The sequence below is a fragment of the Periophthalmus magnuspinnatus genome, chromosome 16 (genome assembly GCF_009829125.3).
Source record: "Periophthalmus magnuspinnatus isolate fPerMag1 chromosome 16, fPerMag1.2.pri, whole genome shotgun sequence".
Lineage (NCBI taxonomy): Eukaryota > Metazoa > Chordata > Actinopteri > Gobiiformes > Gobiidae > Periophthalmus > Periophthalmus magnuspinnatus.
Window position 1 is genome coordinate 16,068,756 of NC_047141.1, and position 25,070 is coordinate 16,093,825.

General features: G+C 37.3%; 1 protein-coding gene across 2 annotated transcripts in view; it reads left to right on the plus strand.

The window, feature by feature from the left end:
• Positions 1-25,070, plus strand: part of cdk14 (cyclin-dependent kinase 14) — a 210,338-nt gene that overhangs the window by 90,344 nt on the left and 94,924 nt on the right. For both annotated transcript variants that reach the window (XM_033980456.2, XM_033980457.2), the window contains one exon: positions 12,062-12,185. In XM_033980456.2, coding sequence (XP_033836347.1) covers positions 12,062-12,185 — 124 coding nt within the window. The remainder of the gene's footprint in view (positions 1-12,061; positions 12,186-25,070) is intronic.

Below are 25,070 nucleotides of genomic sequence, written 5' to 3' on the forward strand. Positions count from 1 at the left end.
CAATGTCACGGTTAATATAACATGATAACAACGTCTGACTCCCAGTGTTGTTACTATAATTTAAATACACAGTAAATCTTTGTTTTCATGTATCACCCTGCATATAATATTGCAATGAAAAGTAATATTCATTAGTTTGGGTGCTTTACAAAGTTGCCTAAAATGCCCATAGCTCTCCATAAAGAATTACTGTTGTCATATCTGGCATACCATATAATGTGTAGTCATTTACAATTGTGTTTTACTCCATAATAAAGTATGCAGGCTTGTGTAAACGGAATCAGTTCACAGTTTACAAGCCTCATTTAGATTCTAGCTTTAATTACTGTAAGCTCCATATGCAGTCAGTGATCTGTGGAGGGAGATGCAGATGAGATATATATGGAGCAAACACAAACAGAGGTGTAATATAATGTTGGTGTTACACAGGTTTAATGGGCTGGCAGCTGGCAGGAGCACGTCCACAGTAATGACTCTAGAGACTCGGAAGGAGCTGGTCGTCATGATTTAGGTTTATTTAGGTGTTTTTGTGAGATTCAGCTCTTTCAACCTATATAAATAATACTATTGGGTTATGGCCAGCTGTGGAAGTCAAAGTTTGATGCTGCTTAATAAAACAAAGATCTGCAGTAGTTCTTTGCGAAAGTGTTTGGAAGAGTCATCTGTTCATTTTATCCTACGCTGGGCTTTGGCTTAAGAGCAGGTATATACTAGTTACATCTTCTACACTATGATTCATACATCACAGTCAGCTCAGTCATACCATGACACTTCTTAAGTTCAGATAATAACACATCTTATAGTGTATGTTTTGGTATATAGCCTGAATCAGAATTGAAAACTAAATATAAAAATTGCTGCATTTGTGACTACTACAATTCTAGCAATCACTGGGAGCCTACAAAAACAAGACACATTTTATTCTCAAGAGCCAGCCATAGGAAAAGCCCTATCTTGATCAGGTTCCTGAGCGATAGGTGCCTCATAGGATAACTGATGTCTCCTAACACAGTTTTGTGATGAGCGGGGGTGCTCCATCCCCCGGCCAGCCTCCTAATTACTAATTAGCTGCATTAAAGCTATTAGTGCCTCCTCCAGTGCTAGATCAAATTAAGATTTAGAGACACACTCAAGCACTCACTGCTAATATCATTACTGATCTTGTACATGGAAGCCTATAGATCAGTGGTTTAATGCATGTAATGCTACAAGAATGAAGCTTTAATAAGAGGTTTCTATAGAGATGGACAACTTTGTTGCAATTTGTAAATTACATCCATTCAAATTACAATCACAGTTCATTTTTGATTCTGGTCTATTTGTAAGATTGTATTATTAATATAAAGGTGAATGATAGATTGAAAATGATATGCAATTATAGTTCTGAAGGTATACAAAATTGCAAGACAAATTTCCCTACAGGGACAATAAAGTGTACCTTAACCTTAACTGAACCTTAAGTATAATGTAAGAGTGTATAGATTTGGATTGTTTCTTTGTACTTATATAATGTATTTATTTATTTCAATTTCACAGAAAATAGAGCAGGCATATGCAAGGTTATAGTTAAAATAATGTACTTATCTTGTACAATATCCACATAACTTTTCTAGCTTATGTTGTTCTAGCAGATTTTAGCCGTTGTAAGCTGTTTTGGACCATGATGTCATGGTGCGGGCTGCAGTTGGAGTGCTCTGTGATTGGATTATATTCAGTCAACTGAAGGGCTGGGCCTCTTTGACATCTCCATAAATCAATAGAAAACTGACACCCACGGCAAACCACTCCACCAGCCCAGGAACAGCAGGTTTCTGCTGCTTTAATGACATTACAGGGAAGTCGCTGATGACACTGGGGCCTTCATGTCATCATTATGGCCAGGTGATATCAGCAGGGACCTGTGTTTGTGATGGGCCAAATGATTTCACTCATGTACACAGTATACAATAGTGAAGAGGTTTCTATTTTACGTGTGCCTGTGTGGATTACTCATTACTGATGCAGTTTCTCTCCTCAGAAATAAAAATAGGTGAAAACTATAAAATTGCAGTGTAATTCAAAATTTTTAAAATCAGAATATAACTTTTTGTATGTGGTGGTACTTTCACGGGCACTCAATGACTATAGGGGATAGCACAGCAGACACTTTGTTCCTGCTAAATGCTCTCATTTACATATCACATTTATGACAGAAACAACACATGCAATATGCCCACAAATAGCACATACTACTTTTTGATAAATGAGAGCCTTGAACATGAACTGTAATAAAATCAAAATCGGCTCTTTTGGCATATCCACTACCCCGACTTCAATAACAGCATTCCCATCTTCATATTATGTACTTCGGTAGCCCTGTTGTCCCATAGAGCTACCCATTACAACAAGTTTCAAACACCATTTAGTTCCTGCTCATACAGTTTTCTGTAGTTTAGCCAGCTCACCAGTATTCTCCCATTCTCACCATTTGCACCAGTGTCTTTGGCTACAGCCCATTAAGAACAGTGCTGTACAGATGTCTAATGGGACAGTTATTTCTGCGCCCGCTGCCAGATGGTTGGCTATTTTCACTCCATTTAACTCATCCTCTCTCTCCATCACTGCTTCCGTCACTTTCACTTATTTCTGCAAATCAGCGTTTCATTGATTTGGCCAAGACTCCCAAATGTTTGTTTTGAAGGTCGTTGTCATCAGTAAATGGACACTTTTAGCACATTACGTTTAACACCATTTGAAGTAAGCCAATGCCAGATACTTCAGTTTGTCCTTTTGAAATGAAATGTCTTCAAAGGATAAAAAGTGATTTAAAGTTCTTATCAGTTACAGTGATATTTTTTGCTTTGTTATTTATTGTCAAAATACTGGAGTGCCATAGTTTTATGAACCTATAGGAAAACACTGAATACATTAGAGATTAAAAGGTAGATTACTGTAATTATCAATGGTACAGTAGTGTTTGAAAGTGCTTTTTCTTTAGCATGTACTGTATTCTTGTTTTTCTGCTCACCACACAGTATGTATGGCATCACAACTCACACAGTTCTTGTTCTGTGGCCTTAGTGTGATAAGTTTGAAGGTTCTCCTCATGGGTCAGCCTGGGTGAGTTTTCTCCAGGTTTTCTCTGCTTTGAAAGCATTGAATCCATTTCACTCAGCACTTCGTTTGAGTGAAATGGATTGTTGGTGATGGATTTGAAACTCATCACTGTATTCTCTTTGGAAAAATGGATTGGCCATCACTGTCTATTAGAAGAGAACAGCACTGTATGAAATGTATTTATAAGGAATTACTTGAAAAACTGCCAGAATACCTCATCTGCTTGTTAATCATTGAAACCGGAACATTTAATTCCAGATCACATGACTGCATAAGGCTAAGGACTAGCCACACCAGAATTGAAAACAGAAAGAGGGCTTTTAGCTGCTTGACAAAAATGGAACACACTCCAAGGAAAAGCAAAACTGGATTCTTGACACAATCGCAATTTAATAATCTGTTAACGAACTTTTATACACACAACTTCACCTGTTTTGAATGTTTTATATAGACTTGTTTTGTTTGTTTATCCGTTTGTATTGTATTTTAAACAGGGCGCCCAGGAAAAAGAGAGGTCAGGTGATCTCACTGGGTTTCCCTGTATAAATAAAGATACAGAAAAAAAGAAAGAAAGGTACTCCTGACAGCATCCTGGCTTGAAGTAATTGAAGAAGTGCCCCCAACTACTGCACTGTTGTCACTCACTACATCTGACAGTGACACTGATCAATACTGATGACACATCTATAAGACGACGACATACAACTTTACCTGGAGTATCTCATAGCTTGATACTAAGAAGACATATTATACTTTTCCAGATATTTAATAACAAAAATATAACATGCATCGATTCGTGTTTTACATTTTATTAATTGTAAACTACAATATTGCTCTAAAAATAAAAATAGCAAACTGCATATTTGTATTTACTTATGTGACATTTTTGAACCCCTTGTTTGACCCAGAGTCTACATTTTTGGAATAATTGCAAGTAAGCACAGAGGAATGAGGTGGAGATAGGGGGTAAGTGAAAATAGAAATTTTGACTTTAAACTCAAGCATGTTTGAGATCTAATAACGTCCATTTTACATTGCCTGATGAAGCCTTTTTGTCCCCATCTTGTTGTTAAGACCTTCGTGCCGTCTCCAGTCTCTGTGCGGCCTGTTCTTACCGGGTCTCATTAACATTACATTGGGACATGCTATCTTTCTTCTTCTCCTGCGTGCTTGTTTCACTTTGTTTTGCTCCTGGACAAACTACACGAGCCCTCGTCGCGATGCTGTCACCGTGATTCATCGCTACGCGCCTTTCTGCACAATGAATTTCGCGCACACTACTGCAATATTTTCCATTGAAATATTACACACGACCCTTCCAATTCACACTATTTTTTCCATAAGGCTTATCTTGATGGAGAGCTGGAGTCTGATGGCAATAAGTGTTTAATCACTGGAGGAATGGCTTAGAGCTTATTGGTGCACATATGATGGATAGCAGTTAATGGGCGAGGGGGCACTCCAGAGATGACAGATTACCCTGATGGTTGATTTAACTAACATTACATGCTTTATTTATACCACTTATATGGGATAATTATGAATCATAATTTGAGAAGGATCCTATACAAAAACATGCTGGCCCCCACATCACATTCAGATACATTAACATCTGACATATCATTCAGTGTTTGTTTGGATTAATTGGAGTAGGTTAAATGCTTTCTGTCCATGCCTGTTGGCATTGCCTCTCATAATGGATTTTAAATGCATGGTGTTTGAATTGAATACGTATAGAAATTAAGGGTACTTGTATACAATATCATTTTCATAGCAGAACTATTCATGTGCTGTATTCATTAATATAAAATGAACTTTAAACATCTTCTAACAAAAGCAAAAATTAAATATTGTCAACTGGACGAAAGAGTGAAGATGTTTTGCTTCTCATTCAAGTTCTGGTCAGATTGCTGATGGACACTGCCTTATATCTGTCTGAAGGGACACACATCAATTTGTTTACAGTTTGTTTGTTAGCTGGATCTATTGAACTAAATATGAACTGCGCCTGAATCATATTTTGCATAATTGTTCAGGCCCCTAATGGGTGCTTTCACAGCTATTAGCATACTGGCTATCACTGTTGTTTTCCTTGTTTTGATTTAGGTCTGATGATGGAGTTATAAATGGAGAAATTATGTCTAAGCTCCCATTCCTGTTCAAAAACAGATCGTCTTTTCTAACAGCGTCTTATACGGTTCTCTGTATAACTACTTTTATTGTAAGCAAAATGTATAAAACATTCACTTTGACCATCTCTTAGAGCGTTCAGTAACAGAACGAGGGATATCCAAACTCCAAACAAACAATATAATGGCCCAGTTGGGATTTGTTGGATTTTCAAACATTAGGTAGGAGAACTTAAAGCTGTACAGGCCTTTTAATGAGATTCATAATCAGCAGCATAAAGAAGTTTCAGTATGATCATTTATCGCCATATTTCTCTGTAGCAATAAATCGTGCTTCAAAATGTGTTATCGTGACAGGCCTAATGTACCACAGCATTGCTTTAAACTTATCTATGGATACAAGAAGGTAACAGCTCCAAGTGAAGTTACAGGGCAGCTGTGTGGAAAATGATCAATCTCACTTTTTTCTAAGTTTAAGGGCTTTACTTTGGATTTTGCACCGATGTAACTACACCAATTAATCGGATGCTATGAAAGGGCCAAAAAACCCGTTTAAATCTACCGATGCTTACACGTTGCATCGGAAAAGTCCGCAATAGACCTTGTACTTGACTTTCCCAAAGTTTGTAGTATCTGGCAGTACACCCAAAGCTATAAATGTCCCTATACGTTCCTCTTACAGCCAGCATCGCCTCTTTGGACCAGCCCTAACAAGCTCTTTAAGATAAAATATGGACTTATGTTTGCAACAACTTCAGCCCTTTTCGAAGCGCATCACGGTTATTAATGCATCCGAACCTGATTTTCAGCAGAAGAAGCCGGCGCGTGGCACTAAAGCACTTTGCCTTATATCTCTCTATATGTCCTGTATATCTGTTTATGGCCATTAGGATGATGGGTAGCCCTGTTTCAACAACCACCGTGCATTGCCTTTTCCCTTTATATAATCTTACCCACTGGAGTATATCCAACTATTCGAAGACTCAATTCACCTGCACTACAAACAACCAGACACTTGAAAGGATTTATTGCAAAAAGTCAAAAGTACAAAAGTGTGGCGTTAGCAGCGTTGGGAGCGGGTCCAAGACTGCAGCAGCAAAACAACCAATGGCGTCGCGTCTGATACGGTTGTTATTCAGATCATGGAAGAGCGACGATGGAAAAAAAACACGCAACCAATCTTTCTGCTCATCTAACAGAGTGCTCATCAGCTGGTTAAATGAGTTGTAATGTCTGTTATATGGCACGGTGCCGGAAGTAAAAAAGAAAATTAAAATTTGGCTGGATTTATTATAGTACAAAGTTTTCATTAGTTGTCTGAATGTGATTTGAGATTGCGAGTGGAAGCTGGCCAAGGAGATGACCTCTAGGTATTTTAGTGTGTAATACCTTTCAAGTTGGGAGTGGCGCTAATCTCCTCCTCTATTATCTCGGGTCTTTTTCTTTTTCGCATTTTTTCGGGTAACTGGTAACACTCTCAGTTGTAGAATTTCTTGTCCATTTGCATAGCTGGGCAGCTCATTCACACTTATTACAGATGGTTGGGTCTGTCTCAGCAGATGCCAAACAACACTGACTTTTTGCAAGGTTCATTTTTGGGCTGAACCATTTTGGGGAAACAAATAGATGTAAATTAAAGTCTCTTTTTCTGACAAGTATTACAATTCTGATTAAACTTACAACATATGTTTAAAAAGTAGGGTTCTGTTTTAAGTGCACATTGTAAACTCTAGGATAACATTTGAGAAAAGACTCAAGAATTTTAAGAAACATATTTTGTTCTTTGCAATGGGTATTCTATAATCTAAATATTTCCAGACTTTGATTAAATTGCGATGGCGTGTAGATAGGCCTGTCACAATAACCAATTTCCGATATATTTCTGAAGTAAATACAGACAATAAATGATAAAACTGAAACTAAAATATACCTCTGTCACAATCACACTAAAACATCCCCAAAATACTACTATAAATGTATAATATGGTTAAAAAACACAAACTGCAATAAATACATTGAAGAATGAAATGCTTAAGTACTTGGTTTGTATCTATATTGAGTCATAGAAGTTATACATTCGACTCTCTACTGCTTAAATCTTTTCGTAGTTCAGAAAAATAACAAAAAGTTCCCCACTAAACAAAGAAAAAGTACCTACAATAAATACTGACCCCTAAAAATTGTTGTTCCAAATGTATTGTCGTTATCGTGACCGGTCCACGTGCAGCCCCAGTTCAATGAACAATGGACACTGCCTTTTGTTTATGTCCACATTTGAAAATACAATGATTGCATAGGTGACTTCCTGGAAAAGAGCTGCTTAATAAAAATATATAGCAGACACCCTTCCAAAAAGTGTTGGTTGCCACACGGAAAAAAGTATACACTATCAATTGCCTTAGCCATTCTGCTTAACACCCATAGTTGCTGGAATAGGCTCCTACATAGTTTATATTTGATGCCTTATGTAATGCAGACATAAAATAGCACAGACTCTAAAAAAAAAAAAAAAAAAGTGTTTCCAGACCAATGGTTTCAGTCTAAAACAAGAGGAAATCAGATACATGGACCAATTTCTATTCATTACCCAGGTGTGACACTACAATTAAGATAAATTATAACCAATAATTTGAATTACACTCCTGGCATGTAAACACACAACTGCCAGCTCCATTTATTTAACCAGAAAATCGAACTGCGCAGAAAGCCACTGGCATTACCATTATTACTGTTATTATTCCCAAACCCTCAATGACAGCTTTGGTGCCCAGCCTCTTCTGCCTGCCCTCATTCTCACATATTAAAATGCAAATGTTATCGCATGGATGAAAACCCTGCTTTCAACAACAGTTTGATGCCGGAATGGAAGAGCGGCGTGAATGGCGTAAGAGAGATTTCATTTTTATTACAACTCCCTACAAGTCATTTTCTTTTCATTTTTTTTCTTTCTGTTTTTTTTTTTTTTTTTTTTTTTTTTTTTTCAACGCGCTGTTTGATATACATGAGTAAACACACATTTCCCATGCTAATGTGATGCACTGCAGTCCCTCTCTTGCCCCGATAGCACGGGAATGCTAACATCTTGACCTGTTAACTTTGTGGCAGACAGCTCTTCTCTGATTGGACACCGCAGAGCCAAAATCAGTCTAATTGGCCGCTTCCACTCATTCAGTCAAAGAACGTTGAAAGCTCCGGCTACATTGTTATTTTGTTGAGTGACAGATCTGCGGGGAGTAACGCCAAGTCACAACCAAAATGTATGCAGAGGCTGGGTGCGTCGCATCTCCATTGGACCATATGTTTTAAGCCTAATATGATACTGTATTTGCATTTGTGTGTATGAGGAAATATAGACAACCTTCGTATGAGTAATGGAGAGAGTTCCTCATTTAAGTATTTTAATGCGGTTTAATGGAGGTGAACATATTATAGAGTTTTTTTTATGTATATTTAATTGATAACAAAGTGCTTATGGTGGTAGTAATCACAGTAGTTGGAGTGTTTTAAATCAGTAGTATGGTTGAAGTATTTGTATTGCGTGTTGTTGTAGTTAAGAATAATTTTGTTCATAATTAATTTGAAATTGTATATTTTAAAATGAATGACTTTTAGTTTATAGGGTTGTCAAAAAATATTTTTTCTAATCAATACTAAAATCGGTATTCTTTATTGTTTCACGAAATTGAGATTTTTCTCTCCATAATTGTATCAAAACTGATAGAACATTTAGCTTTTTCCAAATTATCTTTTTGAAATATTAATGCCATGACAACCATATAGTACCTTATTATGCTGATGTATAGTACATTTGGTACTAACCACTAATGCTATACACTTTTATTCTTTTGATGTTATCTTTTTTTCCTATTTTCTGAAGGAAAGAAGCAAATTTGTCAGATTGATAGAAAATATGTAGATCTGACTACAGAGATGGTATAATTCATCTCGTCTTTTGGCGTGAGCAGCAGAGACCAGTTTGCCACATGCATATATTCATGTTTGTGTTGTAGATGCCTGAGCTTGGTGAGCTCCGCAGGCACTCAGAGGAAGTGCGTCCTCAGAATTTAATTTGGGCTCTGATATAATTAACTACAATTTACATTCATTTTATTCATCTGATTTGTCAGCAAAAGTGCATTCTTGCATTTTTATTCCTTGTTTGAATGAATATGGTATTGCAGTAGTCATTAAAATGGTCTTTTTAGAGAAAAGTTTTAGATGTTTGATTTTACTTTAGAAAGTTGGGTTCAAATGTTTCTTACAATGATTTTTTGATGATTTTAATGAAAAGAAATGGCAGAGGAGAGGCTTGGAGCAAACCACTTTGTTTGATGAGAATCAAAGTTTTTGTCCAGTCTAATCTTATATTAAAAAGGTAGCCAGGTCAGTATTGGTCGTGTTTGTAAGTTGTACTGATTAAATACATCACAACCGTCTATAATAAACACATAAGGGTTCACAATTTGTATCTCATCATGAAACATCAGAAAAACCAAACACATGGGCTATTTGGACTTACAATACCACTTTGCCACCATTTACTCCAGAAAGAGCATGCGGGGTGGTGCACTAGTCCAATTGTAATGTTGTTATACATTTTATTAAAGTCTTAATTCAAAAAATAGAGCTATATTGTAAACTCTCCACAATAAACACTATTGTCCGTAAATGTATTAGCTAGTATGCTTTGTTTTGTCCAAGCCGTCCCCCACCTCCCCTCTGTCACTCTGTAAAATGGCTAACTAAGCTAACAGCTGGAGGCGAGCATTATATTTAACAAGGCAGAGATTAGTATTGATCTGCTCCATCAGAATCACCTGCAGAACTGTATTTCCCAGAGGTCTACCTGTGGCCTTAGCGCTCTTCGTAAAAACACTCTGCTGCTTTAATTGTGAGAAAAGAGTAGACTGTAACGTTTGTATCACTGACATTTGAGCGTATACAATTATGTTCCATCCTACTGAAGTAGACAGTGATATCTTTCAGACAGAAATAACAGGTTATATCAAATCTCATAAACTCTTTTAATAAACTGTGGATAGTAGTATACCATATGTCAAGTCTTCCTATCAGTCCATTCCCAAATAAATGGAGATGGTTAGTGCAGGTATGATTAGAAATAATTAAAAAAATACTTTAAAATATTAACAAATACAAATTTCTATATCTTAGATTATTATTTTTAATGTATGTTAAATGTATGTAACCCACATTTTCAGACCCTTAAAACCCCCAAAAATTGACACATTAAATTAAAGCTCTGTTTTGTTTTTTTTGTTTTTTTGTTTTTTTTTTTTTTTTTTTTTTTTTTTATTGCACTGAAAAACATAGGGAGCTTGCATCTCCACAAACCTGACTCTTATCTAGCCTGGAAAAGAGTACTTTTTGGCTATAATCCTCCACAGTAAGGCATAAAACATCTATGTATTATTATTTATGTTAGAAATTATGGTTTTAAGTTTCCATTTCTCTGTAATCACGCAGGTGGTGTCCCAATTCCAGAAAGTTACAGTGTTTCTTTAAGTAGAGAACCACAATTATTCTATAACAGTGGCATGTTATATAGTTCAATGCATCAGTAACAATACACAGATCATAAGCCTTTGTAAAGTCCATAAATCCTGCTGATAGTATTTCATCATCTGATTGTAACAAAGCACTCTAATTTTACCTGTATTTACTCCCCTCACTCTTCTCCCTCCTTCCCTGTTTCATGTCACGCTACTGTAGGCCTAATCGATTTCCGGCTGTTTAGATGAAAAACAAGGAAGCATCTCCACCAGCCCCTCCATATGTTCCCTTTGATTACATACGCCACGCCTCCGCACTTTCACTTTACACAATCACTACACCTATTACAGAAAAAATATTAGAAGCCCAGATTTGAACCACGAGGGGTCAACTGGAGTTTAATTCAGTGGGACCGTTCAATGAAGCGTTGGAAGAGGAGTTGGACTGAGAGAACCAGATGGCCATTGTCACATTTTTTGAAGCCTGTTCAATAGTGCAAACACCAAGTAATGACAGCTATTCCTCAGACTGATGGGTTTCTATTGATTTTAATGTGCTGGTGTGAAGAAACGATGTGTTTGGCAGCATTATTTGTAAATGTTGCTCATGATGGTTAATGAGTGCATTTATAACTGCCCCAGTGTCTGTCGTTTCAAAATAGTTATTAATTTTATTGACTTTCTTGGTATACATTTTGTAGTATATTCATTTTTGAGAGTATGGGTCGTGTCCTCTCTAGGAGCCATTTTAAACATTCCCCATGGAGTTATGTGAGTGATCATACAAGTACTAGTGTTGAAGTAGAAAGAGCAGTATTAGTCGTGGTATTACGGTATAAAAAGGAAAAAATTACCATGATCAAAACATACATACTAGTCTAATAGCAGTAACAGCAGCAGCAGAAGTAGAACGTTGCAGTCAAAGTATTGTTGTAGTATTGGGAATAGTATTAGTATACACATGATTGGTTAAAAGTACTCCTTGGAGATGTTATTGCTTGACCTTGAATGCTCCACAGTATGCCTTTTAAGCCCATTACTGCTCAGAGAGAGAAAAAAATTTAAGTTATTTTGATTTGATTTGAACTGAATAATATCTCTATTGAGGCAAGCACGTGACCCACCATCAGAAAACTTACATAGTTACATAATCTTAGCTGTAACAGTGCTAATAGTTGTTTTTAATGATATCTTTAAATACATGACAAATGAGACTATCCATACCCCCTCTACCCTCCGCCCGCAGACACACACCTTACTTACTTACTGTGCCGTGTTATGTTCTAGTAAAATCAATATAACGACTCTTGTTTTGTTGTTCCGCAGCTCTTCCTGTTCCAGTTACTGCGCGGCCTGTCCTACATCCACCAGAGGTACATCCTTCACAGAGACCTCAAGCCTCAGAACCTGCTCATCAGCGATACTGGAGAGCTCAAACTGGCCGACTTCGGTGAGACACTCAAATGCTGACACAGAGGGAGGCTGGGGCATTTAAACAGGCATATGAATACAGAAGACAGGAGTGGATTGAGCCCATGAATGTATTACAAACATGGAATTCAGAACACCTTAATAGTATTTGCACATGCATACCTTATATTAATGTAGGAATTTTATAAAATATTTAGTAAATATTCTGTATGGTTGTCCTTAGATATCAAACAAGTTCAAATAAAATATTGTTAATTTGTCATGTTTTTTCACTACTGGACAAGTTGAGTCCATTATCCAATCAGAAAGGAATTTCCCCACTGTGGGACAAAGAAAGCCATATCTTATCTTATCTAAAGCAGAATGAGCCCCTTGCTAAATTCTACGCCTAAGACTAACTTATGTTTTTATAGTAGGGTTTTTTTTTTTTTTTATCTGTAGGTGTGCAGGCTGCCTTTTAATCCCATTAAAGGTTAAGTTCTTCCATGGAATAAAAAAATGGTAGTGTTGGATATAAAGAACATATGTTGCTAAAAGGAAGTAAATCATGAGGTCCTAAGGTGTTAAATTACAAACAAAAGGACTTCTGAAACTTTTGTAATCTTTTTTCCTTCCTTTCAAAGTACCATATCACCACTTTATGAAAACTTTGCAGTTTGCTGAGTCGCTTTTGCACCAATGGCCTCTATAATTTCAAGAACTAATTAACTGCCATAGAAAATATGTGCTTCATTGTTAGTTTCAAATCAATGGCATTAGCATACGGCTATGAAACCACACAGCTATTACTTTAATAGATGGCGATACTTAAAGTCTTTGTTGTTGCTTAGTGGATGAGCTATACCTAACAGTTTTTTGCCGACTGTGCAGTTTCCATAGCGATGTTGTGCTTTGCCCCATATTGTGAAAGAAACTCGTCAGCAGCCACCCCTGTCCTCCATCAGAGTCTAGACAGGAAGTGCCACAAAAAAACGTTGTTGCCACCTCAGTTTTGGCAGTGTGTAGACTATCAATGTATGGTGGGAGAAATACACACTTTTTAGCAGCACGGAAAGGCTTAGGCTAGCAGTTAGCATGGTGCTTAAGAGAAACAACAGTCATTACAGGCTTGCTGGAGTTGGCAAGTTTAGCCACGTTGAAACAGCCAGTAACTCTGAACTACAAGCGATTCAGCAGCTTGAGTGATTGGGTAATTGCTCATTGAGTTGTTCAGTGGCCAACATACTACATCGTAAACATTAATGAGCTAGAACAATTAATGTGTTTTTTTTCTTTGAGAGGACTTTTTACTATTATGTAAATTTCTCTGTAAACAATATAGGAATCTTATTGTTGACAAAGCAAATTTAGTGATTCTCAACTAGGCCAGCCATGATCATTACTAGATAGACTTATTGTCAATATTTATCAAGTGCATCTTTTCATTTTTTTTATTTTATTTTATTTTTTCTGGTATTTATATATAAAAACTGATTAAATTCATGGTCCACAAGTTCTTATATTTGTCTACATTGTTTTCTAATATTTTTTTCTGCAATAATAGTCGTTTTTGCATGAACTCCTTCGCAGTTGTAGTCTTGAGTTCACTTTGGGTCAGATACTTCATAGTTTTGAGGCTTTTGTGCTCTGTGACTGTAGCTGGATTAGTTGAGCTTTCAGTCTTAAACTTTTATTTTTTATCCTGATGTGTCTTTTCTTCTTAGGAGTTTGGGGTTCCTCTTCTGGCTCAGGCTCTCTTGTTTGTTTCTATAGGCACCTCAGTACAAATTTGAGGAAATTTCAGAAACTGCACCCTCTGTCTTGTCTTCCGTTTGGGTCTTGCTTGTATTTGTACAAACTGTAGAAGAGCTGTTTGAAGACTCTCCAAAGAATATTTCCATTTCTGATTTTTCTGATGTTTCAAACCAAAAGTGAACTCCTGTCTTTTTAGAGTTATGCCTTGGTCTCCTTTTTGGTTTCAAGGTAGGTCCATTCACATTCTTTGGCACAGTGTTGGTAGTTTGCTCAGTTACTAGAGGCAAGTGAACATCATTTGACCGATGGTGAACTTCATAAACTGCCCCCTCATTCTCGTCTACAGTTGGGATTGTGCCACTGTCTGTGTTGCCTTCAGAAGAGTTGTCTAAGCCTTGAACAGTAACATCTCCAAAGAGGATTTCAACTTCTGGTTCCTCTGGCATCTCAAACCAAAAATGAACACATGAATTGTTTTCCTCTTTGCTTTCCTTGTTGGTTGCACTAAAGGCACGCTCAGTTGATGTGGTTCAGGATTGGATGGAGGTGTCTGAACACAAAGTTGGTTAGTTTCAATAGCAGGACTCTCTTAAGCGTTTCTTGTTGAGGTCTGGTCCAGTGAGTAGTTATAGTATGTTCAGTGGTCTGCAGATGAATTCCTCCTCTGGTTCGTCATCTGGCATTTCAAACTAAAATAGATCACCTGCTCTTGTCAGGTTACACCTTGGTTTCATTGGTTCTGGCTTTGGTGGTTGTGCCTGAGGAGTTAGAGATGCACAAACAGTAGTACGTTGGTGTTTCCCTCTAGTGTTATTGTTACTGAACACGTGTTTAGGTCCATTTCTCATAGGGTGAGCTGAAGGTGCCTGTTTCAGTTTGAGGAAGCTCTGATTGAGTGGTATGCCCACCTTAGCGTAATGTTGGATGGTTTCTTGTTTTTTCCCTTTCCTTTTGCCATACTGTTGTTGTGTCATCAGTGTAGATGATGATACCATATATCAAACTTTTTTTTTTCTTCTTTGCACAAATCTACATTTGCTTAAAAGAGTTTTTACAATGCCTACATTTCAGTAGAATGCACCACTAAAAAACAACATTATTTTGTATTTCTAGGATGATATGGCCTGGACAGAGTGGACTAGTTTCTCCAGAATGAGTAAATCATTGATGTGAGGAGTGAGATCTCAGCAGCAGCTCATAAGTGGGACTTTTAGTTTTAGCTTTTTGCTCATTAAAACCCTGGCACAGACGTGTTACAGGAGATCATCATAAAATATTAGTGGGTGAGCTTTCCAAATTTAGAGGAGAGAGCACAGATCGGACAAGTTAAATATGTGTTATATAATGTAAAATGCGTCTAATGTAAAAAGCACTTGTTTTTTTACAGCAATTAAGGTAATAAATATTTCTGTTATATGACTTCAATAATCAATATTAAGTCTGTAAACTTTTTATAAACGGTGTTAAAATCTGTTTATTGATTAGTAGTTGTTAATAATTACAAAGGGAGGGATTTGTGCTACGTAACCTTTCATAACCAAATAGGTCATTTTATAAATGTTGGCTTGTAATCTATTCACCAAAGAACATGTTTCCCATATTTACAATTGTATACATCTTAAAAAGGATTATATACAGGCTTCCCCATCAAAATAAACAACGTCACTTATGTAGCCGTTTGGTTTCACATATTCATGCACTTCATCCCTTACACCACCATATAGGGATAACATGAATATGCAAATATCTGGATCAGACTGTTGGCAATGCTGTAGTATCATTGTGATCTTCAATGCTTTGCTGTTGAGACCTCCTTTGGTTGGATTTGGATGAAGAAATTGCTTAGTGGATCCATCTGGCTTTGTCTTGGTCTTGATCCAGAATGGCTGATGACTAATTGACCTTTTGAACTTCACACATGCATTCACTCAAAACACCAACTATGCATATCCAATTCTGTCAAAATGGCTATGGAAATATATTTATATATAAATTTATCATTTTTATTTATTTTTTAAAGAAAGACAAAATTTGATTTGGGGAAAAAAACATTTGTGTGTGTTTACAGCCTTACAGTAGTGGGAGCATATGGGCAGCTCCATGCTCAGTAAACAGTGCCGCAGTCTGTCTGGCTTCCTGGGGCACACAGGCTGGCAGTCCCCCCTCGGCAGGCTCCATTCATTCAACTGTTTAACCAGCCACTCACCCATTCATCCAGAAGTCAATACATCAGTCCATCCAAGCGTTCTAGGAGACTGTGATTAACTGGCATCTGGACTAGTTTTGATGAAGCTTAGGGAAAACCAAAATGGAAAATCCCTATCCTTGTATCCTTATATATTATATTGTACATTTTATGGATACATGTAACACTGAAAGCATAGTTTAAGTTTATAAGAATGTAAAATGTCAGTATTGCTGCAAAAAATACTGTAACCTTGTATAATGCATAGTAAAATTTTAGTTAGAAATTTTTAGATATCCAGTTGTCATTTTTGTGTATTAACATATGACTATAGTAGTAAATTTGGATTGATGTAGGAAAAATCACATAGACTTTTCTGTAGTTCCTGATACTTTGCTTGCTGCCAACAAATAAACCGTGCATTAACATTTCTTCATGGTAGTATTTTTTAGGATACATTTCAGAGATAACTGATTTTTTTTCCTTTTTTATGTCATATTTTCAGTTTTTTTCACTATGACATTGCATGCGATTGTAGTTGCTTATAAGCAGTGCCGTTTCTGGCTTGCCCACCTCATCCATATCAAAACCCATCACTACTTTTAATCTCAAATCAACCTTTGAATACACAAAGTAATCTTAATCATTGTATCTATTCATATGTGCCATTAATCACCTATTTGTAAGTGTCCACATCTGTTCATTGTTCATTCATCCATTCTAATTCACCGAGTGTCCAAGGTCCCTTCCTCTCACTCACTAGCCACCCCTTTCCCCTCTCGCTCGCCCCCCTGTCCACCCTTAGCCCTCCTTCCCCTCCCCCCCTCCTCCCACTCCTCCCCCTCCACACCCTCTGCTCCTGGCCCCGATGACCGATGGAGGGGAGGAGACGACAGCTTCATCAATAATGCAAACCTTTTATTAGCGCAAGAAAATAATGCACCGCAAAAATGGAATGTCCAGGATTTATAGTTACACAGACTCAGTCAATGTCTGTCAATTTTAAACATGTCAAATAATCAGAGGTAGAAAGTACAGCCAAAAACCCTCGAGTAAGAGTACTATATTACTTCATATTGATATTACTCAAGTAGAAATGCAAACTAGTCCAAGAAATGACTGAAATAAAAATTGAAGATAGGTCTGCAAGTATAACCATCTCCATGTAACATCTGATTTAGAATTTGAAGCAGACAAAACATTAATAATGCACAAAGTCTGGCGTTTAAAGCTAATTTATTCAAAAGCTAGTTTATTATTTTTTCACCAGTAGATGGCAAATGTGAAACTTGATCCCTCCTTCACTCAACTACACTTTTGTTCTGCGTCACCTTTGCTTTCTGGTCTTCTTTTGTCAGACCAAAGCTGGCACATAATCGGACAGCATTAACATAGACAGCATCTAGTGGTGATATGTGAGAATACAGCGGGTTGTGTTGACCAGTCTAATTACAAATGGTAGCTTTAGATAGACCACAAAAATTACTTTAAAAAAAATCTAATAAAACTACTCAACCCAAGTTCTGATTTCTCAATTAAAATCATTTTCATTCTTGCAGATTTCCGTTTCTTGCCGCATGAACAAAATGAACTTGAACAGAAAATCCCATGTCCATTACTAGTCTGTCACTGGCTTTTCTGCTCATCACCAAACAGGGCCACGTGCAGTCTTGTCCTGAGGGGTACCAGCTGAGGAGGAGGGGTGGAGGTTTAGAGTACCCCAGCTCTGCCAGGACTCCCCACGGTCCGGGCCTTGGCTGTAGGAATACTAACGTCTGACAGCTGAGACCCGCGGCTCCGCTCTGGTGCAACAAACAAAGGACAGACTGATTGTACCATGTGAGAGAGGCGCAGACGGACTCCAGAGCTATTGGCAGGAAGTGGGAAGAGTGAAGAAGAGAGAGGACAGGGGAGATGGAAATTGGGCGGATATGACCTTGAAACAATGTAGTGTTAATTAAGTATTGGAAGAGAGAACAATTCATATTTTGTCAGATGTGATTTAGTCAGTTAGACTGAGAAACACCTCTCAAACATTTGATGACAATTTGTTATGGAGATCTCAAAATTGAAATAAAAAAATAACCTAAATATCCCACTAAGATCTACATAACTTAGCTTCAAATAAAAGTCAGTGTCATGGTTCACAGTGCTATGACAGTCAGTCCTTTTGATACATTTGAAGCACAGCAAAGAATTTATTTTTCTACCCTTGCATTTTCAAGATTTGCTGTTTTCTTTTGCTCTGAAATTCATTTTGAATAGTTTGGTCAGTTTTGAACCAACTTCCAAAATAATTTCATTCATGTGTTTCCAGTTTTTAGCAAGTACCTCAAAATTGCTTATTTGCGTGTCATGTCAGTGGCAACCTTTTATTATTCACATAACACATTCTCTGCAACAATAGACCTTGTTTAAAAATCCCAAGGCTGACAAGGTCTGCAGTAGTTTAATCCAGATAAATGGATATAGGTACTTGAAAAGTTTTACTTGGACACCTTTGCATTATTCATTCAAAGGGTATAACTACAGCAGTTAGTCATTCACATTACGAAGAAGCAGCTTGGATGAGCAGCGAAACGTCTTCACTTCTGCAACAATTTGTCCAGTTGACACATGTAAACTTCATGTTTTGCCAACCATTCACATTATGGAAAAAGTATGTTGAGAAATAGACTGTTGTCCTCGTTTCTGTGTAAACTCCGCACACCCGATTGGGCGACAGGTGCGTAGGAGGTGAAGCACTTGTCTAAAAACTAAAGAAAAACTCCCGCACACTGTCTCACTCTTAATGCAATTTTATTCCATACAACGTTTTGGTCGTGTTTTGAGCATGTATCTATCTTACATTTATTCAACTAAAGGTGTTTTTATTGCGACAAAAAAACTAGCATAAGGCATTCTTACAGTGAACGTGCCTGCCTCTCCACAGCTCCACAGATCTGACCAATAACTTGTCTCTATGAAGATTGATAAGCTTAATGCTATACTATGGAACCGTCTAGGCAAAGCAATAGCATCTCTACAAAAACAAGAAAATAGGTGGACAAGTTTCATAGAGCATCTTTGAAATTAGTGAGTTTCCAACAAATTTTCATGTGTTGTTCTAAAACAAATGTAGAGATCCGTAATAGCATGCAAAAGCAATCTAAAACAAAGGCATGAGTGAGTCACCTGTTACACACTATAGCCATTTCCTTGATATATAATGTCATTAATGCTACGCAGAAGTCGACTTTAGGGAGTCCATGTTGGCAGTGAGGAGTGCAGGGGGATTTTGTTCGTTTGGGTTCTCAACGCTCAGTCCAGATGCTCCCTTTGCTCCTCTGAGACTTTTCCTCTCTCTTTAATGAGCCTCTTGAACTGCCCTTTCCAACAAAATGACTCTTTGAAGGAGACCACGTGCTTCACATCAACCACAGAACTAATTGAGGGCAAGTAGAGCGTGGGTGGGTGATTTGTACTGTTTGTTTAGTAAGGGGCATAATCACCGAATCTCTGGCCAACGCAAATACGCATGGACAATTTCAAATCCCCAGTCTTCACCCAACTTGCAATTCAAATAGTAATTACAATATTTCTATGTCAGGTTATGTGTGTGCGAACCAGCGTGCGATCCTAACCTCTCTGCCCCTTCTCGCGAATACAATTTCTCTTTGTTAAGGAAAATGCCATTAGGGTAAACTTTGTATCTCCACAGAGTACAAATTTTCCATTTAATTGCCCTTGCAGTGACATTTCCTCAGCTTTTTATTTCTGCTAAGTTTAATAGTGGTTGTCAAATAGTGGCACTTCCAGCTGTAGTTTGCATTGCGAGTTCTTAGGGCATTTTCGCCGTATGCTAATAGCGAATGGCCGGGTGCACTCATTCAAGCTGGCATAAAAGCGAATCATTAAGCGAGCAGGTGGAAGGAAAGACCTAGTTTGCTTATAATTCCAATGGAACTAATAAATATAGCAAGCGCTGGTGGCAACGGGCTAAGAAAGTTGTATTTCTGTCAATTGTTTCCACGCCGTATTAGCGTTAGTGACAGAAAGCTCAATTGTTGCAGCAAATTCTCAAGGACAAGTGCCAATGAGATCCATGTTTTTTAAAGCAAGACCGTTTTTTAAAGCAGTAGAATACTAATGTGGTGTATACTAAAGACCTAAGGGATGTATGTTGTCACTACTGCATAAGCATTAATGTGAAATAATAATTCATATTTATTTTACTGGCAACTTTTTATTTAGGCTGCATTTTAAATATGTTTTCCGGCAGAGATAAAAGTCTGAAAGTTTACTGACTGCTTGGGAATCTCAGATGTAGGCCCAGTGCTAATAATGGCTCATATCTATGTTGCACATTACAAACTTTATCAGGCTTCTCAAAGTGCTGCAGTAGGGCAGTATTTATTCACTTGTCACACCCAGTTTTTTGTAAGTATGTACATCTGCTCTGGAGTTGACTAAGGATGCACATATATGGGTATCAGATATCTGCCACAATCTACAAATATTTGCTGGATCGTGTATTAGTTCCAGGATATTGATTAAGCCTATATCCTGTTTTGGACATTAAATTTACTATTACTAATCCAAAGGGGTCTTACAATACAGACTTTTTCAAATCAAGGGTTAGTTTGTTTTCATACCTGACAGTTTCAACTGCTCACTAGCGGTTTTCCTCAGAGTTATCACATGATGTTGCTATAACATGTTCGGCCAGCTGATTTAAACAGGTTTTAGCGATGTCTTCCTACTGGTGAAAGCAGGACGACAGCAAAATCTGCAGTTTGACTTCTTCAGACAGTATCACAGGTGTGTGAGAGTAAAAACACCCCATCGTCCTGGTTTAAAGTCATGTGGGCATGTTTCCTTTATCAGATTGCTTTCTTAATCCAGCGATGATGTTTGTTGTCCTCTGTCCCTATGGTGTTTGCCCTGTCTCAGTCCATAATCTGATTCTCTTTTTTACAATGGTCAGAAATGGTCAATTGGCCAATAAGCAGACGGTATGAAATCAAACTAAACCTTGAAAAAATAATCTATTAAAATGACACTATATGTTCCGTTGCTACAGGAAGTTTGACATTTTATTTAACTTTTAACTATACTTGAAGGGCAATAAACTGTTATATAGCACAATTGGATCAAACTGCTTTTAAAAGTTAACACTACACTGTTGTTGGCTAAACCCACCTGTTACTCAATCAGATCATGATCACAGCTGACCAATAAGAGGAGTAGGTGGACAAAAGTACACTACGATATCACCAAAAAAGCATATTGTCACAGAAATGAGATCACAGTTTGATTTTTATCCCCATATTGCCCCGCCCTAAAGTACCAGATACATGGATCCAAAGTATTAATACCAGTACTGGCACATAAAAAGCTGCATCAGTGCAATCAGTCCAGTTTACACTATGAATTTATTCTGCACTCAAGACCAATGCTACCTTATGTGCAAGTATTACTTACTGCGTATAATTTGAACTCAAAATCAGGTATTCCACTCATCCGTACCTCAGCCTCTCAGGAGCCCCTCACAGTTGGAGTGTGCTTTCTTGCTAAAGTCCTGGAGCTAAACACATGTAGGGCTGGCAGAGGGGCTCTCATTGTGTCTCTCACTGAATGACTTTAGCCTCCAGTCCATTTCCTGACAAGACTCTAATTATAGTAGCACATGTAGCCACGGATTAGCCGCTAGTGCTAACATTCTCCACAGCCCACAGTGAGAGCCTCTCCACATGGGATGGACCTGCTGATGGACTATTCTGCGCTGGCTGAAATAACGAATGAACACCAAAATCTAGAACGTATTCCATCCCCCCGTGATATTTCTATACAAGATTAAGTCCAATCACAGTCAAATTCAAGTTTTCCATTCCCATATTTGGCATTTTAATTTCAACATTCTTATCGTTCGATCAAAGTTTTGTCACTTTTTTTTTTTTTTTTTTTCATTAAAATAATTGGTTGAAATCCTTTTTGGTGTAAATTATGCTTCATGCTTTTGCCAAGTTCACCACATCAATCCCATTTCTGAAGTGATAATTCAAAAGCGTATTGAACATTTAGCTTGCCTGGCTTTTGGATCCAAGGTCAACTTTAAAAACCTAAAAGGGAAAATGGTTGTTGACTTAATTTTTCATACTAAAACTTATGTTAACATTAACCAATCACAACTACGTTACCAGAAATGCACCATTAATTGTTGTTTTTTTGGGGTTTTTTTTGCCTTTGCCTTCTACTGTCAGTGTATCTCAGTCAGGGGGCAGTAGCACTTCCTTATCTGAGCTGGCCCTGACTCTATCACTGCTGACATGGTGCACTAGAAAACACTTGGGACAATAATGCACACGCCACATGTAGCATCAGATTCTGCACACCCATAGAGACTCAGCAAACAGCACAAAACAACTTCATAACGAACCAAGCACATTTTTATATACAAGACACTAAGATAAGCTAATCCATTTCCTATTGAGAACAGTAGATATACACAATCACATTAACCTACTACTGAGTTTAGAAGAGGAGTGCCATATTTCATAAGTCTTTCATAAGATAATACATTGTTGTTTTGAAGCTATTGGAAGATTGTAATATTAGGTATATTGTTTTGGAAAATAGCTGCAAAAATAGTTATGTTATAAATAGATGTGTAGTTTGTGAGATCAATACTAAAGCATACCCAAGTAAGCTCACATTTTTTCCTATTAATGTACTTTTTCAGTATTGATACTTCAAATGAATATCTAGTTTTGCTTCCAGTTTTAGTATTGCTTAATATTTGGGGATCCATATTTTAATCCTTGTCCATTCGCTATATGTGGATCCTTTGAACCTCAACCAAACTATTTACAAGGACATTTTGAGACTTTATGAATGATTGTGAAAATATTAACCAAAATATATATTGAGGTGTTTCATTTTTTGTCAGTCTTCCCACATAGTCTGTGCCTTCCTTAAAGGGGTTTTTACTATTTTAGAGAGAACATTTTGTAGCTCTCGTCACTGCAGAATATCAGATCATTCCAATACTAAGTTAAATCTCCGTCTTTGTTTCCGCCCACATTATGGATCTGGAGGTGTGTTGACTTCCTGGACACGGGCTTGTTGCTGTGTAGTGGAGAAACAGCTGCTGGATAATGATGTGTGAGAACTGAAGCAATGTGACAATGGAGCTGGAGGAATGTGCCAGGCATCCGGGGCTCCCCGAGGGCCACTCCACCCAGTGACAAGTGGCCCAGACTGGGACTGTGAGAGAGGGGCGTGGGGTCTTCCAGATGGGTCAAGGAGCATGATGCAACTCTGATGGCTTTTTATATTGCCTTTTGAAGTTCACTTATTCATCTTTATTCACGCAATGATTAGGAAAGACAAGCTTTAGTCATCCTAGGCAGGTAAACCAGGTAAACCATAACAGGGCTGAAATTCAGACATGTGCAGCATATGCAGTCACATGACAAAATTTGTAAATGTATTTTTAAATATCGACTATAAATTATAAAAGGTGATGAGATATTTTTTTAAATTATTATTTAAGATGCACTATGAAAAATGTGTTTGTTTGTGTATTATTTAATGAAGGGACAATGCATATTAAGAACAGAGGCATGGGGAACAAATCCCACACCTGTAAATATGCAGGATTATAGCCAGTGCTAATTTTCATCCTTTGTCCCTTGCTAGAAAAAAAAAGAAAAACAGCCACACCACAGCTTATAAAAACAATAAGTACAAAATACAAAGTACAAAATACAAATCCTCTTTCATATCTTAAAACTCATCCATAGACCACTGCCCTCAGATCACCAGATCTCTCACAAACTTACAGTACATACATTCACAATACAGTCCACTCATACACCACATCTACCTATAATCACAGCCTACACCTTAATAAGCTAAACATTATACATTCATGAGAAACTACATTTGCAATTCTACATACAGTACATGTACAATAATGTCTTGTGCAGACAAAAACACAGCATTACCACTAAAATCCATTCAAGTTAGTGATTATGTGGACAAGTTTGATTGTCTAACAGCCATGACTTGAGTTGTTCTGAAAATGAGCTGAGAGTGGGCAGCTCACGTATTGTTAATGGGATAGTATTCCAAGTTTGTGAAGCTCGAAAAGAGAAAACATTCTGTCCAAAAGTGCTTTTTCTAGATGGAATCATACAGTCACCTCTGGAACCTGCTCTTGTAGATCTAATTTGACATTTTTTGACAAACTCTTGCAGAACTGTAGGAGCCAACCCGTGCAGAATCTTATACACAAGTGTGCAGCCTGCCAGTTTGATCATATTGTCATAACCTAATATGTTATGTTTTAGAATTAAGCAATGATGATATGACTTTGGTTTTTTGTCTAAAATTTTGAGGGCCTGTTTATAAACCATTTCAACAGGTTTCAGAGTGGTCTTACATGCTGAAGTCCAGCTTGTCATACAGTACATCATATGAGGGACAATCATTGCATTAAAGTATAGTTTAGAAGCATCCAGCGTTAAATTAGCTCTAATATGTCAGATTTGACAGATTAAATTTCATTTTGTTAACTATTTTTTTTAACATGCTGTTTGAAATTAAGTTTTGAGTCAATCATTACTCCAAGATATTTAAATTCATTAACAGTTTCAATTATTGTTCCATTTACCAATACAGGAGGATTATCATCATAAACGGCATTCTTAGAAAAAAACATACAAACCGTTTTAGATACATTCAATACTAGCTGTGACCTCTGTAACCATTCTGAAACCTTGTTCATGGCAGATGTTAGTTCCTGAGCTGCAAGAGTTTTATTTTTTGCATGAACATAAATAATTGCATCATCTGCATATAACTGACACTGTACATTGGATGGGCAACTGTGCAGAAAGTCATTAATGTAGAGGCAAAATAATAACGGAGATAGAGCTGAGCCTTGAGGAAGGCCAAGCTGGTTTTTACAGGTTGCAGATGTTGAGTTATTCACTCTAACAA